Here is a 15,982-nt window from a genome sequence, read left to right as displayed (position 1 = left end):
CATCAAGAATGATAACACGGAGAACATTAGAATATTTTACAACAATTTAGTACAACTCTATATGCTAAAAGGATTATGATTCAAACTCTGAATCGAACCTAAAATTAAAAACAATTAAATGAATACAATAAAGCAAACCCTAAAGAAATGGGGTTGAAATCCGAAAGAAAAAACCGTTTGAAATGAAAGTGAAACCTAGAAAACAAAACCGTCTAGAATAAGGGTTCACCACCAAGGGCCACCATGAACCCAAACACAATACAATAATTCTAAAGCAAATCAACATACAATCATAAGCATTTAACATAACAAACAACTTTATGCAAATCATTCAAAAAATTTGTGATACTAATCCTAAAATCAGAAATATGATTCAAACCTTAAATCAAAAGTTGAGAGAGACAGAAAAGTAGAAATCTAGTTGTATCAAAAGGTTAATCGAGATCTAGCACGCCACCGAAGTCTGGTGCGTCTGTCGACCAACATGCCTCCGCCCCAAACCCATGGTTAACACCAACAGTGGCACAAGAGGTTGACTACATGGTGTAAAGGGTGATGGCAACAATGGGACGCCGATGTTTTGCCACCATAGATGATTTGACACTCGTGAGTGGATAAAGATCAACGGAAAGAGGGGAGAAAGAGGATGAGGAAAGAGAGTGAGTTATTTTAGGGTTTTATTTTGGTTTTTTATAAATGGAATTCAAAATAACGTAAAAATTGGTAAAAGTGGCCCTTGTACCTTTCGAGGAACCAACTTCAAAACAAATTCTAAAGATAGAAGTTTATTATGTAAACAATGAAGTTAAAAGACAAAATCCATAATGATTCGCAAACCTCAAGAACCAAATCTGTAATTTACTACTAAATCTATTTCACGAACTAGAGGTCTTCTCGAAAACAAGAGAGAAAGTCGACATACATTATACATACTTTACAATAGATTAAAAATGCATTCAAACAGATAAATGTGCCATATAATGAAACGAAGGTCAATTTCTTTCTGATAAATTCTCTTCAAAAGTAGAAACGTATCTAAGAGTTTATAGAAATCGATCACTTAGGTACATGGGTGTGGCTAGCATCTTTCAAAAACCTTGTATAGCTTCTCCAGGGAGGCCACCTACAAGAAACCACACTCAACATCACCACCACCTCTTGTAAATACTAGAATAACATTATCAAATTACTTAGGGTTAAAGTGCTTAGCGGGAAAAGGTCACTACCTTCACCTGCCTAATCAGATAAGATTCTCGATAATTAAAATACTTCCTCCATTCCAAAATAAGTAATCTCCATTCTATTTTAGTTTCTCCAAAAATAAGTGTCTACTTATAATACCCTACTTTTCCTTACCTTTATCTTATATAAATTTAAACTCTTAGGGGCCGTTTACCAAACACTTACCTGGTAAGCGCTTACCGGTAAAATTTAACACTATCACTTACTTACGGTTAAGACTTTAGTCCACCAAAACATCATTGTATGCAACAATTTACCCGGTAAGCGTTTACCATGGTAAGAGTCGCCGCCCTCACTTACCCGGTAAGACTCTCGGTCCTTGTCTCCCTCTTACCGGGTAAGATTCTTGGTCCTTACCATATTCATCCGGTAAGGTAATGTGACTTGGTAAGCACTTACGCGCGGATAAGCGTTTGGTAAACGGCCCCTTAGTTGGACCTTATATTAAACACTTGTACCTTGCTAAAATAGGAATTGTATCTACATAAAAATTTGAAGTTCAAATCATCAACTCAAACAAGGTAAGCTAGAATCATAGTTGATGTTATGATTGTTGAGATTCGCAAGTTATGTCAAAAGTTACTAAAGCCTTGAGGTCTTTAATGGTAGAACCTTAAAAGAATCATGAATTGGCAATGTTTTTATGTTTAGATTGCCATTTGTATTGCATTAAGACTATTGTAGTCAATGCATTGTCGGTACAAAGAAAATGACATCAAATGGTTTAGATTAGAATAACTCATTGCTGTTGAAACAGGGCAGAAAGTTCAGGTTGTTTAAAATGTTTATAAATCGTCCGTTGGTCAGATTGAAGAGTTTTAAGACATCGATGGAAAGCCCCATGTGTCTATTATAACTTTGTAGATTACACTGAGACCGAATTATGGCTCTAAATAGGCTCGAAACAATGAATTTCCAAAGATGGTCTTGTGAAAAAAGGGATTTGCGCACTGTCTTTAGAAAATTAATATAAAATATGTCGTAGCTCTAAATTGGGTGAATCCAACGCGATTTATACCATAGGAAAGACCTACAACTTTCATTTAGACTCAAACACCTGAATTGGCCTCTAAGTATAGGGAAAAGGTTCAACGAGTTGGTACAAGCTGTCCAATACAGCTAAGAAAAGCCATATTATTTTCTTGTACATCACGCCTTAAGACTTGTACGGTATGAAACTCAAATGTCAATCAATCCTAACGCTATTCAAACACCCGTAGAACTATATTTACCGTACAAACAACAATATGTATGGGATTTGGGATGTGAATAAATGTGCCACTCAAATGTGGTAAAGAATTATCGTTTTCATTTGAAGGTAAACCGGGGTAATGTGAACCATCCCTAAGGCATCCATAACTCGTGTCTTGTGCTCTACTATCATCTAAGGTACGGATTTCTACCTCGTTGACACTTGGACATGTGTTTACTTACGCGTGTCTACTCCTTGGAATATGGTACACCATGAATCACTTACCTTGTAGATGGTGTCTAACATATGTTGATACATTTGGATAATTTACGATCTTTGATTTGTTATTTGATTAAAATGAACACCTTTCTGGATTTTGATATGATTATTTGGATTTGGACCCATAACGCTCGTATTATGCTTTTGTAATATGATTTAATAATGTTGATGTATACCATGTTTATGACCCTCTGAGATTTGAACGAATTGGTTTGGCATACATAACCAAGCCTTTAAAAGAACTCTATGATGTCAATATAATTATGGAACATTGATTTTTATAGCGAGGACGCATTCGATGCAGACCTTGTTTTATGATTTCATGTTTTGGTTATTACACTCAACTATTAGGGCATCAAGATCGAGATGCTTTCACGGTGGCTTTCTCATAAGATTAGACCCATAAAGGTCTGACAAGGTACCGGCCATTGGAGAGTGTATGGACTGGTCCTAGACTCCTAGTTACCCAAGAACCGGTTCTGATTATTGTGTGTGCATGCACCTCTAACCCGCTCGACTTAAGCAATCTGATCAACCCTTGAGATTGACATATCTTATGTTCTACGAATTGGGAGGGTAATTATGTGAACCTCCACTTGGTAGACCTTTGTGGTCTTCATTTAATTATTGATTTTTTTTTTATTTTGTATTGATGCTTTTATAATTTCTAGTTCACTTTTGCATTCTTATTTACTTATTACATTATATAATTTGTCTACTAGGAAACTTGCTCAGCCATGTGTTTTGTTGGCAAGGCAGGTCCGTAATATCAAAATGGGAGACGTGGATTGGGAGAAAAGATGGAAGCTATATTTGATCTCTACTGTTGAAGATAGTACCTTTACACTCGACTGTACTAGCTTTTGTAATCTTTTATTATAGACTATCATCTCTTAAACAATGTAAAAATTAACGTTTTGTGGTTAGTATTAGCTCTGTATTATGCTTTGGTGAATTACTATTGAAAGTTTACATTCCCTAAACGGTGACATGATCCCATCCTTGGCGACGCAGGAAAGGGGGTGTTACACTACTTTACCATTCTATCCTTAATTATGATCCAAGAAAATATCGCTCTCGCTCTCTCTCGCTCTCTCTCTCTCTCTCTTATTAAGGGTAAAAGCGTCTTTTATTAGTTAAAAAGTGTAATAATTACACATTCCTAAAACCGTGTGTGGACATTTATCGTGGGACGGAAGGGAGTAGAATAGTGCAAGCGTCTCTTACCTGGTAAGCACTAACGAGGTAAAATTCTCGGTAAAACTATTGGTAAAGATCATCATTCTCTTACCAAGAGGCAATAAGTGTTCAATAAAGATTTCAATATCATTTACACAGTAAAAAGGGAAATTGATACCTGCACAAATGTTCCATTTGTGGCCATTGAAGCCGGGGGCTTGAAAAAGAGCCTCATGGAAGGAAATAGAACATGTTGTATCGACCATTCTCTCTGGGCCCATGCATTCTCGACTTCTGAAAGTAGCTCTTCATCTATATCATCTTCTAAAAATGCAATAAACTAACTTAGCAATTGAACTCTTATATAGGATGGGAGAAATAATAGGATCCGTCCTTACCTCCTGAAACACTTGTTTTCCCTTCTTCAGCACAGCCTCTTTTATAAAATTCCAAACTATCACCTGATGATGGATTTGGCAATAGAGGTGGATGCATAGCATAAAAGTTCCCAAGAGCAGCAGCAATTGTTTGAAAGCAAAGTCTCTCATCATTCCAATTCACCTAAATAACAAAAAACCAAACCACCAATATGTAAAATTTGGATCTAATCTAACTACAATCCACAAATATCACAGAATATTGTCGAGTAACAAAATGCCAAGGGATTTAGAGATTCTGTAAGATTTCCGTTGGTTCAGCATTAAAATTGATATTTACTTTTATAATATTTATTATTATTGGCAATTTCAAAGCTCAAACTTACACCAAGCAACCAGCTACTCACACTCTTTTAAATGTCACTCTATCCTGTTCCTATTACTTTCAGCATTTCATTAAGAGTACAGTAAACGGTACGAGTCATGCGTACAGAATGATGTTACTGTCCAACTTTTGTTGTTCCTTTCTGCCAATTGTTACGATCTGTGAAGTGTAGAAAGCCTCAGCTCGCCATCTTAATCTTTTGTCTCTGTCAAATGGACATTCCAGTAACGGAAGTGCCTCCATTGACCGCGACTGAAGTGGAGAATCTTGTATTCTAGGATGACAAATTGAAAGCCTCGTTGCTCAACATTCAAACCTTGGTTTTAAAAAGCGCGATGTGGTCCGATGCATTAAGGGTCCCGGAAGCCGATGCGTGATGCTGATGCGCTCGCATCACGCACGTGATGCGCCCGGTATTCAAAAAATATTTATAAATTAATTCTACATATCAATTTCTACCTTAAAAATACTTACTTATCAAAATACTTCATTTATAACATAAAGTAGTTAAAAAAAGTGGCATTAGAATCTTAAAAAGTTCGTGGATCAGAATAACAGAAGTACATAACACACAAACTACTACCATGAAGAACACAATAACACAAGTAAATGTCTAATAGTCCTAATCCCTAAACTAAATGACCAACCAAGTGACCAACTAATACTCCCCAAGATCAGCATCATCAAACCCCAACACGGTATGACTATCGACTACTGCTGCTGCTGGTGGTATGACATATGACTATCGACTACTGCTGCTGCTGCTGGACCGCCTATCGACTACTGCTGCTGCTGCTGGACCGCCTATCGACTACTGCTGCTGCTGCTGGTATGACTATCGAGTATCGACTACTGCTGCTGCTGGACCGCTGGTATTGAGTATTGACTATCGACTATCGAGTATCGACTACTGCAGTACTGCTGTCGGCTTCTAAGTTCTATCGATTAGGTCGCTTCCCTACTCGCTAACAGTCAGTCCACGTTCTATCGCTAAAAGTCACTCAGGTTCTATTTTACATAACTAAGAAGCCCAACTAAAAAAAGCCCAACTAAAAAGCCCAAGTAAACACTGAAAAAGGGAGCCCAAAACGCAACATACATGATGCGTTGATGCCTAAGTGATGCACGCATCGTGTGATGCATAGGTGATGCGTTCGCATCATGGAATCGCATCGCATCAGACTCTTTGATGCGTTCTGTCCAGCGCATCAGAGCGCATAATGCGCGCATTTTTAAACCAAGATTCAAACATACACAGTTTATTCTTCATTACAAAAGAAGGTTTTTAGCATGAATTTTAGTACACAATATCACTTTGATTTTCAGTAGTCAACCTGAACACTTTAACCCAATATTTTTACCATGTGATAGTCATTCCTCGAAACGCTAATTCAGTGCAAGTAACTTGGCTATATGGCTAGCAGTCAAAACTGCGCAGCATCAACATTATACTGAATACTGGGGGTGTATAGAAGGGACAGTTGCAGAACAGAAATAATGATTCCTTTCATCCCAAAAAAATTAACACGATTATCATAAAAAATTTGAAGTCAAATAACCTGTTTATCGCTATTGAAGTCATCACAAAAGTAGTGGACTTTGAATAGGTCCACAAGATTTACTTTAGTAGAATATATTGGTTAATTTAGACTAATAGATATGGTCAACGACTTACATTCACTCATGAGGTAATTGTCACTAGTATCTTATATTTATATAGGGTTGGGCTCCGGTGAGAAGGAGAGTTAAGGTGAGAAGCGTAAAAAGGGATCTCCACCTCGGATGCACATTAGGATGAGATGCACCGGATCAATTCCCGTATCAAGCGCGATTCATGGGTGGGTTTGAGATTAGAAAGTGATCAAGGGTCCATATCCCTTCTTATGCTTCTCACCCTAACTCTCCTTCTCACACGATCCTTCGGCTATATATATACAAGGATAATTTTGTCTTCTTTGAAAATTGGTAGATGAAATTGACTACTCCAATTTCTTCATGGTAAGAAATGATTGTAAAGGTACACAACAACAAATAAAAATCCTTTAGAAATCTTCATGGTATTAGAACCAAGATCTACCACTCTTGGCCAATCTATACTTATCTAGCCCCCTCTCGACACTTTGGGACAATATCTTCCCATATAGCCTCAGTTGAAGGGGGTGTGTTAGTCTCATATTGGCTGGACATGGACCATTTCACCTTTATGTATGTTATCCCCTTCCCCTTAAGAGCTCATTTGGAGAGTAATCTAATGGGGTTCCACATATTTTCACATGAACTTATGTATAATTATTCATCTGCTGTGAAGTTATTATGTGAGAAATAAGTTCCAAGTCTACTGCTTTAAATCTTGTGCAAGAATGAAAACTTTAACTGGGCCAAATATGGACTACCGATTACAAATTCTTTTACGTGGCTGTGGAATGCAGATGACCGTAACGAACTTCCATATTTTCATTATCTATAATTCTTGCAGGATGTCTTCGTGGCAATTTTAATATCTAAGTAGGTTATTCAATCATAATCATTCGTGTTATGTATGAACAAGAAAAGCTATGGCACATTCACATTTTAGGAAAAAGAATGTCACCTTTTCTCTTGTTATGTAGAGCAAAGAATTCAAGATGTATATTTGTGTGTATGGATATATATATATATATACATGTGTGTATGTGTGTGCATATATATATATACATGTGTATGTGTGTGTGCACACGTGCATGCATGTGCGTGTATACATATGTAACTTACATCATTTCCCAGACATAGAACAAATTCTGGAGCACGGTCCATGTCAGGTGCGTGTTGGTCGAGTATGACAGGAAGCCTACACAAATTGCCATGTGGATCCACATGAATGCTGAAATATTCATCCAGCATCTCAGCCCTCTGCTTAAGGAGTTCCGCATTCATCTGCGTATAGGATAAAGAAGCAGCTGTAGCAATAGAAATAAACAGTGATATTGAAACTAGTGATCCCACATTGGATGATAGAGGTATATATATATATATATATATATATATATGATATTGGGTTACTCCACTCATGAACCAATTGGTATCTAGTAAGAACCTATTAATATGGATTCGCCTCTGCAGACCCAATGGCCAATACGCAGCGTCTGTGCCACCCAAACACTATGTCTATGTTAAGGTTTAAGAACAGATTGATCCAGGGGGGATGTTCAAACTAGCGATCCCACATCGAGAGAAACAGCTTATGTTATCAATGTATATGCTCTAGATAACACCGCTCATCCAATTGGTTTCAGTTGGAACCCACAAGGGATAGTTAATAGCAGTAAACAGCAGTGGTACTGCATCTTACTTTTTAATATCGATTTCACCACATTGTTGGATTTGAAGAATCAAAAAATTAAAACACAACATTTATGATCATGGACAAACTACAATTGAAGAATCCCCTATGTTGATTGGGCAACAAAAACCCAATAGAAAGTCTACTGCTGGGTGAGCGAGGGACCCTTTGCTTTTTTTCCCTCATTAAGATCTACCTGGAATAAAATTACTTAATGTGGTTTCAGTGTTTAGAGATTTCTGTCTCTTTTCAATGAATTGAACTGACCAGTACAACAATTATTTATAGTCAAAAGAGAGGAGCAAGACTATATCCTATCCATCCATCTATTACAAATCTACGCCGTACATGTAGCCGGTGAATTTGTTGTAATAAAAAATGATGGATTGGCTTAACATCCCCCTGCGAGCCGAGCAGGAGTGTACGAACAGTGAGGCTCGAACGTAACGCAAGAAATCTGGCTGCCAGAAGAGGTTTAGTTAGAATGTTTGCCAACTGATTTTTGCTAGAGACGATAGAGATATTGAGAGATTTAGCGTTGACACGATCTTGAACAAAGTTATAGTCCAATCCCAAGTGTTTCACACGGGAGTTGAGGACCCGATTAGTCGCCAGTAGGAAGGGCCAATATTGTCACAGTATAATGTAGGAGAAGATGGTAGATAAACACCCAGTTCTTTCAAAAGATATTGAACCCAAATTACCTCACTATAATGGCCAAAGCTTTAAATTCTGCTTCAGTTGTGGACCTTGCAATAATGAGTTGGTTCTTTTGGAACTCCACGAGATTAAGTTGTCACCAAAAAAGATGCAAGATGCAATATCCTCCGGTAGACTTGCGAACATCTGCGCAACCAGCCCAATCCGCGTCGGAAAAAGCATGAATGTAAGGAAATTCTGCATCAGCGAATGCTCGATGACATGGTGAACTAGACTTTCTGATAAGAAGACCATGATGCAGAGTGTGCTTGAGATAGCGGAGGATGCATTTAAGCGCTCGCCAGTGTGTATCTCTAGGAGAATGCATGAACTGACACACTTTGTTGCCATCGAAGAGATGTCAGGGCGAGTGAAAGACAGACACCGAAGGCTGCTGACGATACTACGATACTGTTTTGGGTCACAAAAGGCATGACCATCTGTTGCTGACAGCACCGTAGAGGAGGCCATTGGAGTCTGCATTGGTTTGGCATTGATCATTCTAGCTGATGTGAGCAGATCAGTGATGTGTTTTTGATTTGAGTTAACAGCAGGCCTCCAAAACATTTAGAAACCTCAATACCCAGAAAGTATGATAGATCACCAAGACGTTTCACAGGAAACTCAATGGCCAACATGTTGATCAGAGTGTTGATAGCAGAAGAAGAAGAGCGGTAATTATGATGCCATCGACGTAAACTAACACATAGATGGAAACATTCGCCTGAGAAAAGCAAAACAATGATGGGTCGGCACGGCAAGAATGATATCCAAGCTCAAAAAGCTCTGTGGAGTCTCTCATACCAAGCCCATGGCGCCTGCCTTAGGCCATAGATAGCGCGCTTTAGCTTGCAAACATGATTAGGTAACTCCGGATGAGTAAAACCAGGGGGTTGTTCCATGTAGACGTCTTCGTCTAAGAAACCATGAAGAAATGCATTTTGTACATCAAGTTGTTGTAGAACTCATCCTGATGAGACTCTCATTGATAGAAGTAAACAAACTGTGACCGGTTTTACGACTGGAGATAAGTGGCATGATAATCAAGGCCCTCCAATTGAAGGAAGCCTTTGGCAACCAAGCGGGCCTTGTACCGATCGATTGAACCATCAGGCTTGTATTTGAGACGGAAAATCCATTTGCATCCGACTACATTCTGGGATGGAGCTGCTGGAAGAACTAATTCCCAGGTGCCATCTTTTAACAAGGCATGCATCTCATCATTGAGAGCTTGAGTCCAATTTGAGTCACGCAAGGCTGTTGTAACACTAAATGGTGTTGTAACAGAACATTCAGCAGTGTATGCACCAGGTTTTGACAAAGGCCACGGTATGGTTCCATTGATATGAACTTTGGGTTTGAAGATGTGTCCAGCTCGAGTGATTATGGGAGGAAGATCTTCTGATGAAGGAGCAGAAACAGGTATCTGCACTGAGGGAGTTTCATCAATGGTTGTATGAGCAGGAGAAGGTGATTGAGCAGGAGATATGTTCTGTGGAGCTGCTGAAAAAGACTGCTCAGATTAGATGGAGAAGGTGGAGAGGCAGAGGTTGTGGTTGGGATTGTGAAAAGTGGTCAGAGATAGGAGTGAATGATGAAGATGGTGGAGTAGGAGTAGTGAAAGGAAATGTAGTATCATAAAAAATGACATCACGGGTTGTGAAGATTTTGTGAGTCTCAAGGGATTAGCATAAGTATCTGATAGGTACTAAATTAATAAGGATAGGAATAGGCTAGCTTTTTATTGATAGTGGCCCGATTCGAGAGGGGCAAGGTCTCCGTTAACAAGAAAAGATAAATATGAGTAACTTCGATGATAACAATGATAAGCAAGCCTGTTATTTATACTATCCTATTCTTAGAATTAAGTATGGTAACTGCTAAAATCAAGTGTGGTAATCTCTCCCTAATTCCTTGGTTAACCATCAATTGATTTGAGTAAATTCAGCCAGTTGACCATCAATTGTTTTGGCCTAGTGGATTCAGCCAAGTCCCAAAAATAGAATTCAGCTGCCCCATATTGGCAGCTGTGACCCGGTTCCTTTTCCTCGAGTACACCTTCAGCGGGTTTTTATCATTACTTCCCTCCAGGTAAAACGCCTTATCCTCAAGGCGGAATGCAGGAAATTGCTTAGCCACTAGATTATAAGTTTCCCACGTGAATTCTTCGATGGGATGATTATACCAAGAGACCAAAAATTCTAAGTTTGGGCGGCCAGCTTCATAAACCTAGAGATAACCTAGCGATGAGTGATGACAGAACTTGGTTGCAAGTCAATTTCCCAGTCTTTGGTGATGGGTAATGGTGCAGCTGAAACTGAAGAAAAAGAGCCATGGGCAGGTTTAAGCATTGAGACATGGAAGACCAGGTGGATTTTAGTAAAGTAGACAGCAATGACCGAAACTCATCCTCCCCACATTTTGGAAATATTTGATACGATAATGGAACAAGTTTTCGATTTGTTTATGAAATGCTAAGAAAGTGGGAAGCACATCAGATTTGCGTCGTAAATGGAACAACCATGAATACTTAGTGAAATCATCAACAACGACAACATAGTATTTGTATCCTAAGAAAGATCAAAACAGGGGATGGTCCCCATACATTAGAAAAAACAAGATAAAATGGATGGGGGGAAGGTGGATGCGGTAGCTTATGAGACTTGGCATTGCGGCAGCTTGGGCATTGATGATGTGGTCGGGAACCATAAATCGGAGTGAATACTCGGAGATGATGTGTTGAACAAAGGTGGAGGGATGGATGACCAAGACGGGAGTGCCAGTGGGAGAAAGAGGTTCGTTCACCAATATGTGCTTCTGGTTGGGGAAGAGATGAAGCACATACAAGCCATTTTTAGAATCGCCTCGGAGTAGAGTTGCCTGTGTATTATGATCCTTTACCAAAAAATTGTTAGCATGAAATTGGAAGTAAACATTATGATCACAACAAAATCGATACCTCAATAAATGCGAACAAGAAGCTGGGAGACATCACTAATGGAAAACTAGCTGATGTCAAGGGGTATCCGGTAACCCAACCTTTCTAAGGATCAAGGGTTCCAACCTCACCAAAGGTGAGGCGTGTGTGTGAAATTCATTTGCTAAATATAAAAATCTTATACTTGAAAAACAACTAGCCGATGTCCAACAATACCAACAGCTAGTAGGACGACTAATCTACTTATCGCACACCCGACATAGCATTCACAGTTAGTGTCAAGAATCGGCTCAAGCACTGCCCGTATGAAAAACATCTTGAAGAAGCCTGCAAAATTCTCAGATATTTAAAGAGTTACACCAGTGAAGGCTTGCTCATTAAAAACAGAGAAGCCAAACGATAAAAAAGCCTTCCCTAATGCAAGTTGGGCAAACCTAACCACAAGTAGATGTATATCCGGTTACAATACTTATGTATAGATGAATCTCATCATGTAACGAAGTAAGAAGTAGATTGTGATAGCTCCAAATACCACAAAAGTTGAATGTTGAGCTATGGTGAATGATATATGTGGGATACTTGGGATCAAAATAGTTATTCCATACCTCATAATAGAAGTTGAGCTACCAATGAAGTTTTATGATGATAAAGCAGCCATTAGAATCTCACAAAATCCGGTATAACACAGCTGAACAAAGCACATCAAAGTGGACCACCACTTTATAGAAGAAAATGTGGACATTGGAATAATTTGTGCTCTATATGTTGCATCCAAAAACCAAAAAACAAATATTCTAACCAAGGTGTTATTTGAACCTACCTTTGACTTTCTTGTAAACAAGTTCGGCATGTGTGATATATCTGGACCAACTTGAAGGGAAGTGTAGAAAGATTGTAATTAAAATGTGCATCAGGTAGATGTACATTATGCATTAGGTACTTGTACAAATTAGATACCAAATTTATTCAAATAGACAGACCTATTCTTTAGCAAGTAGCTACAATATAACAGCCTTATGACTCTTATCAAATATAATGGATTTCACCTGAATTTCACATCTAGGTTTATCTACATATAGGCCCATGGCCCATTATTGCATCTATATACATAGACTTAGAAGAAACACACCTTCACCATTCTTCACATTTTCTTTTGTTTCTTGTACTTCTTTTAACTGGGATCACTTTGTTGCAAGTCCTCACTAAATATGATACAAGGTATTGTTAAGATATCTTTCTCTAAGTATTTCGATTTCCTGTAACAAAATTATTTTTAAAAACCAAAATTTTAGGTTTTGTCACGGCAATTGGCTCGATTTAAACTAAGAAATTTCTATCATCATGCCGTTTATAAACCCTTTGACACACAATTTACAAACTCTCAAGCCTTCACCACTTGCAAGATAATTAAAAGGCTTGTCACTACTTATGAGAAATGAATATGTTGCTTCAACCGATTTCCGAAATTTAATGTTGATTGATATGCCATCAAATCACAATGGCAACTCTATATGGACTTTGTGACTTCTAAGAGCCTCATGATAAACAATAAGAGAGGCGCCTTGTTCAGGTACTCATGTTTGCTGCCTCAATGGCCATGCCCAAATTCAAATAGGACATAGGTATGTGCTTTTGGTGCAGGTCTTCAGCAAGGCATGGTAGGCCCAAGTGAACTACAGTGGTAATTTTTATACGTTTTTATAAATTTCCAGCTTGAGTAGTGGCTCACATTTTCAGTCAACGAAACACAGCAGAGGATAGGCTTGCAGCAATAGAATAACACTGTGACCCAGAACCCAAACAACTTTGACGAAGACAGATAGACAACTATAGAAGCTATAAAGTCGTCAAGGTGCAAAATAACATGAAAGAGAAATACTGATCAAATCGAAGAAATTGACAGATAATCTTACTTCAGCAATCTTTTCTTTCAAGTCATCGTTTTCACTGCCCTCTGGATCCATATCTTCCTCCCTCAGTGCCAACGTGATTAATTCTCGTAGTGGAGCGGGATCACTCAATTCTATTGCGTTGAAGTAACCAAATCGTTGCAGAACCAGTTGATACATGAGCTCTTTGCTACAAAAAGAATAGATTCAAGAAATAAAGAATGGAGTACCCAAGCTGTAGGAACTCGGCAAAGTTATAGAGATACATCAAGTACTTATACCTGCTGAAACAGAACAGAAGTTTTAGATATAGTAAAATTACTTGGTAATTCTTATCTCCTTATCTGTCTCAGCCTACAGAACCATCTTATGTAGTGCTCTAATTTTTGGGGTCCTCTCTCGGTAACATACAGAACAATTGTAACCTGAATATTTATATGGTAACAAACTTCAAGCAATGAAAAACAGAACTCTTGAGCACCAAAAATCAGCCTCCTAGAACAGCAATCTTCCTACTTCCCACTCCCAACAGCAACAGGATCTAGCAAAGACAGCCTCGTCAACTCTTCTGGTTGATTTTGACAATCAGAAGCATCTCTTTTGCTGATTTGTTGTCTAGACAAACACTATCCAGGCTTCTATCTTCAAGCGCATCTGCTTAGGAATCACCGGGAATAGCCAGCCCCTAGTCCCCTTGCCAAATGAAGTCTAGCCCATCCTTACATGTCAATATGTTATCTAGTTGCATTACCCTTACTTTCACCTAAATCTTCTGTCAGACACATCACTTAACCCACAGAGTTGAACTGATAGGGATTTTCTTTAAGTTTCTGTTCTCATCCAGACCTTTTCATATCCCTTAATCTTCACATATCAAGGTCATATTCCATATAGCTCTTATAACCGTGTTATAGTAAGTGAGCTATTGTTTGATCCCTAGACTTCACATTAGAACCTTGCCTTATTTTAAAGTATCCCAAGAGCTCTCAGAAATAGGTGTCTTATTTTCCGATCAGGGTGCATTCGCTGAGTAGGCATGACATATAGATCAGGTTCAGTTGTTTATTGGTGGAAATCCACTATCTTGGAAAAACAAGCAGAATAGGTAGAGCTAAGACATCTTCAAGAGATATAGTTCAGCTCTTGAAGACATCATTTTGTAAATAGCAAGTTTTCTGTACTCAAATCGACAAACATACAGCCAGAATGCTTAGGGGAGTATAAATAAATGTTGTTTCTTGTCCAGTGTTAAGTTCAAGTACTGAGCTATACTGACATCACAAATGAAATTACCTAGACAAAGCATCTACTTGCAAGTTGGGAGGTCTCCCTAAGATGCTGACTATTACACTCTCATAGTTAATCAGCCACCAATATAACAGAACTTTTTCATGAGAAAACAAAACAGATAGAAGTACATTGTCATCTCATTTATGACAGCATTATCAGGACATAGGACTTAAGATCTATTCAGCATGTGCACAATAGAAGTACATATTAGTTCGCGAATATCTTCACCAAGCTAATACGCAAACCTCAAATCAACTACATATCAGCAAGTTAGCATGATTGACATCTATGCTCCTACTCGGGGAGTGTTGGATATATTTGAAAATGATTTAGACATAGTTAACATTGATTTCAACATCCTATTCTATTTATATTTAGGCCAGTTTCAATTCTTAGGTCCACAATGTACTCCACATGTAGTGTATCTAACATCAATAAAGAATACTATATTACAACCCTAATCTCTTTGAGACTAATCTGACCCAAAAAACTTACTAATTATATTAAATTTATATACATGTGTATAGATAAGAGCATCCACAATCATGAACCTCTTTAGAGGTTCATGATTTTCCACAACAGCTTTCTCTCTCTGCCACATCAGTTTTCTCTTTCCCACACATTTCATTAACCCTTCACTCTCAATCATGAACCAGTCCATAGTTTATATAACAAAAAACTACAAGAACAAAAATTATAATAACTGAAAATTACTTATAATAATTAAAAAGACAATAATTAGGTATTATAATTAAAAAACAATGTTTAAAAATTACAATAATAAAAGTTATGCTAGTTAACGATCATGAAAAATAAGGTATATAAATAAAAATCATAAAAACTAAAAATTAAATTGACAAATTAACCAACAATATTTTGTAATTATAATACTATATTAATTTATGTTATAAATAAAAATTATCATTTTTAAAATATACATTATTAAATAATAATTAAAATATACCGTAAAAATTATCAACGGCAATGAGTATATTGTTTTTTAGTCATCACAAAATATATTTCATTTATTAACTATTTTAATAATAATAATAAAAAAAGGATAATGAGGAGTGGAAAGAGAGGTATGGAGTTGGAGGTGGTGGGACGCACAATATAGAGGTTCCTCTGCATGAACCTTTTCTTTTCCACATGGCTTGTACCGATTTTCTCCAATGGTTTCATTTTTTTAAGGA

At 37.7% G+C, this 15,982-nt stretch overlaps 1 protein-coding gene across 4 annotated transcripts in view; it reads right to left on the bottom strand.

Annotated features, from left to right (window-relative positions):
* Positions 1-745: 745 nt before the first annotated feature.
* The window catches only part of LOC112503644 (DNA mismatch repair protein MLH1), a 39,188-nt gene continuing 23,951 nt past the window's right edge, over positions 746-15,982 (bottom strand). For 2 of the 4 annotated variants that reach the window (XM_025107645.1, XM_025107643.1), the window contains 5 exons: positions 13,524-13,689; positions 7,406-7,567; positions 4,291-4,453; positions 4,071-4,216; positions 746-1,123 (listed from right to left, as the gene is read on the bottom strand). In XM_025107645.1, coding sequence (XP_024963413.1) covers positions 1,079-1,123; positions 4,071-4,216; positions 4,291-4,453; positions 7,406-7,567; positions 13,524-13,689 — 682 coding nt within the window. In that variant the 3' untranslated portion in view covers positions 746-1,078. The remainder of the gene's footprint in view (positions 1,124-4,070; positions 4,217-4,290; positions 4,454-7,405; positions 7,568-13,523; positions 13,690-15,982) is intronic. The other 2 variants (XM_025107644.1, XM_025107646.1) reach the window with 2 other exon arrangements.

Source organism: Cynara cardunculus, unplaced genomic scaffold (genome assembly GCF_001531365.2).
Source record: "Cynara cardunculus var. scolymus isolate 2C unplaced genomic scaffold, CcrdV1 Un_Scaffold_3465, whole genome shotgun sequence".
Taxonomy (NCBI): Eukaryota; Viridiplantae; Streptophyta; class Magnoliopsida; order Asterales; family Asteraceae; genus Cynara; species Cynara cardunculus.
Note: the sequence above shows the minus strand (reverse complement) of the source record. Positions and strands in the feature narration are given on the sequence as shown.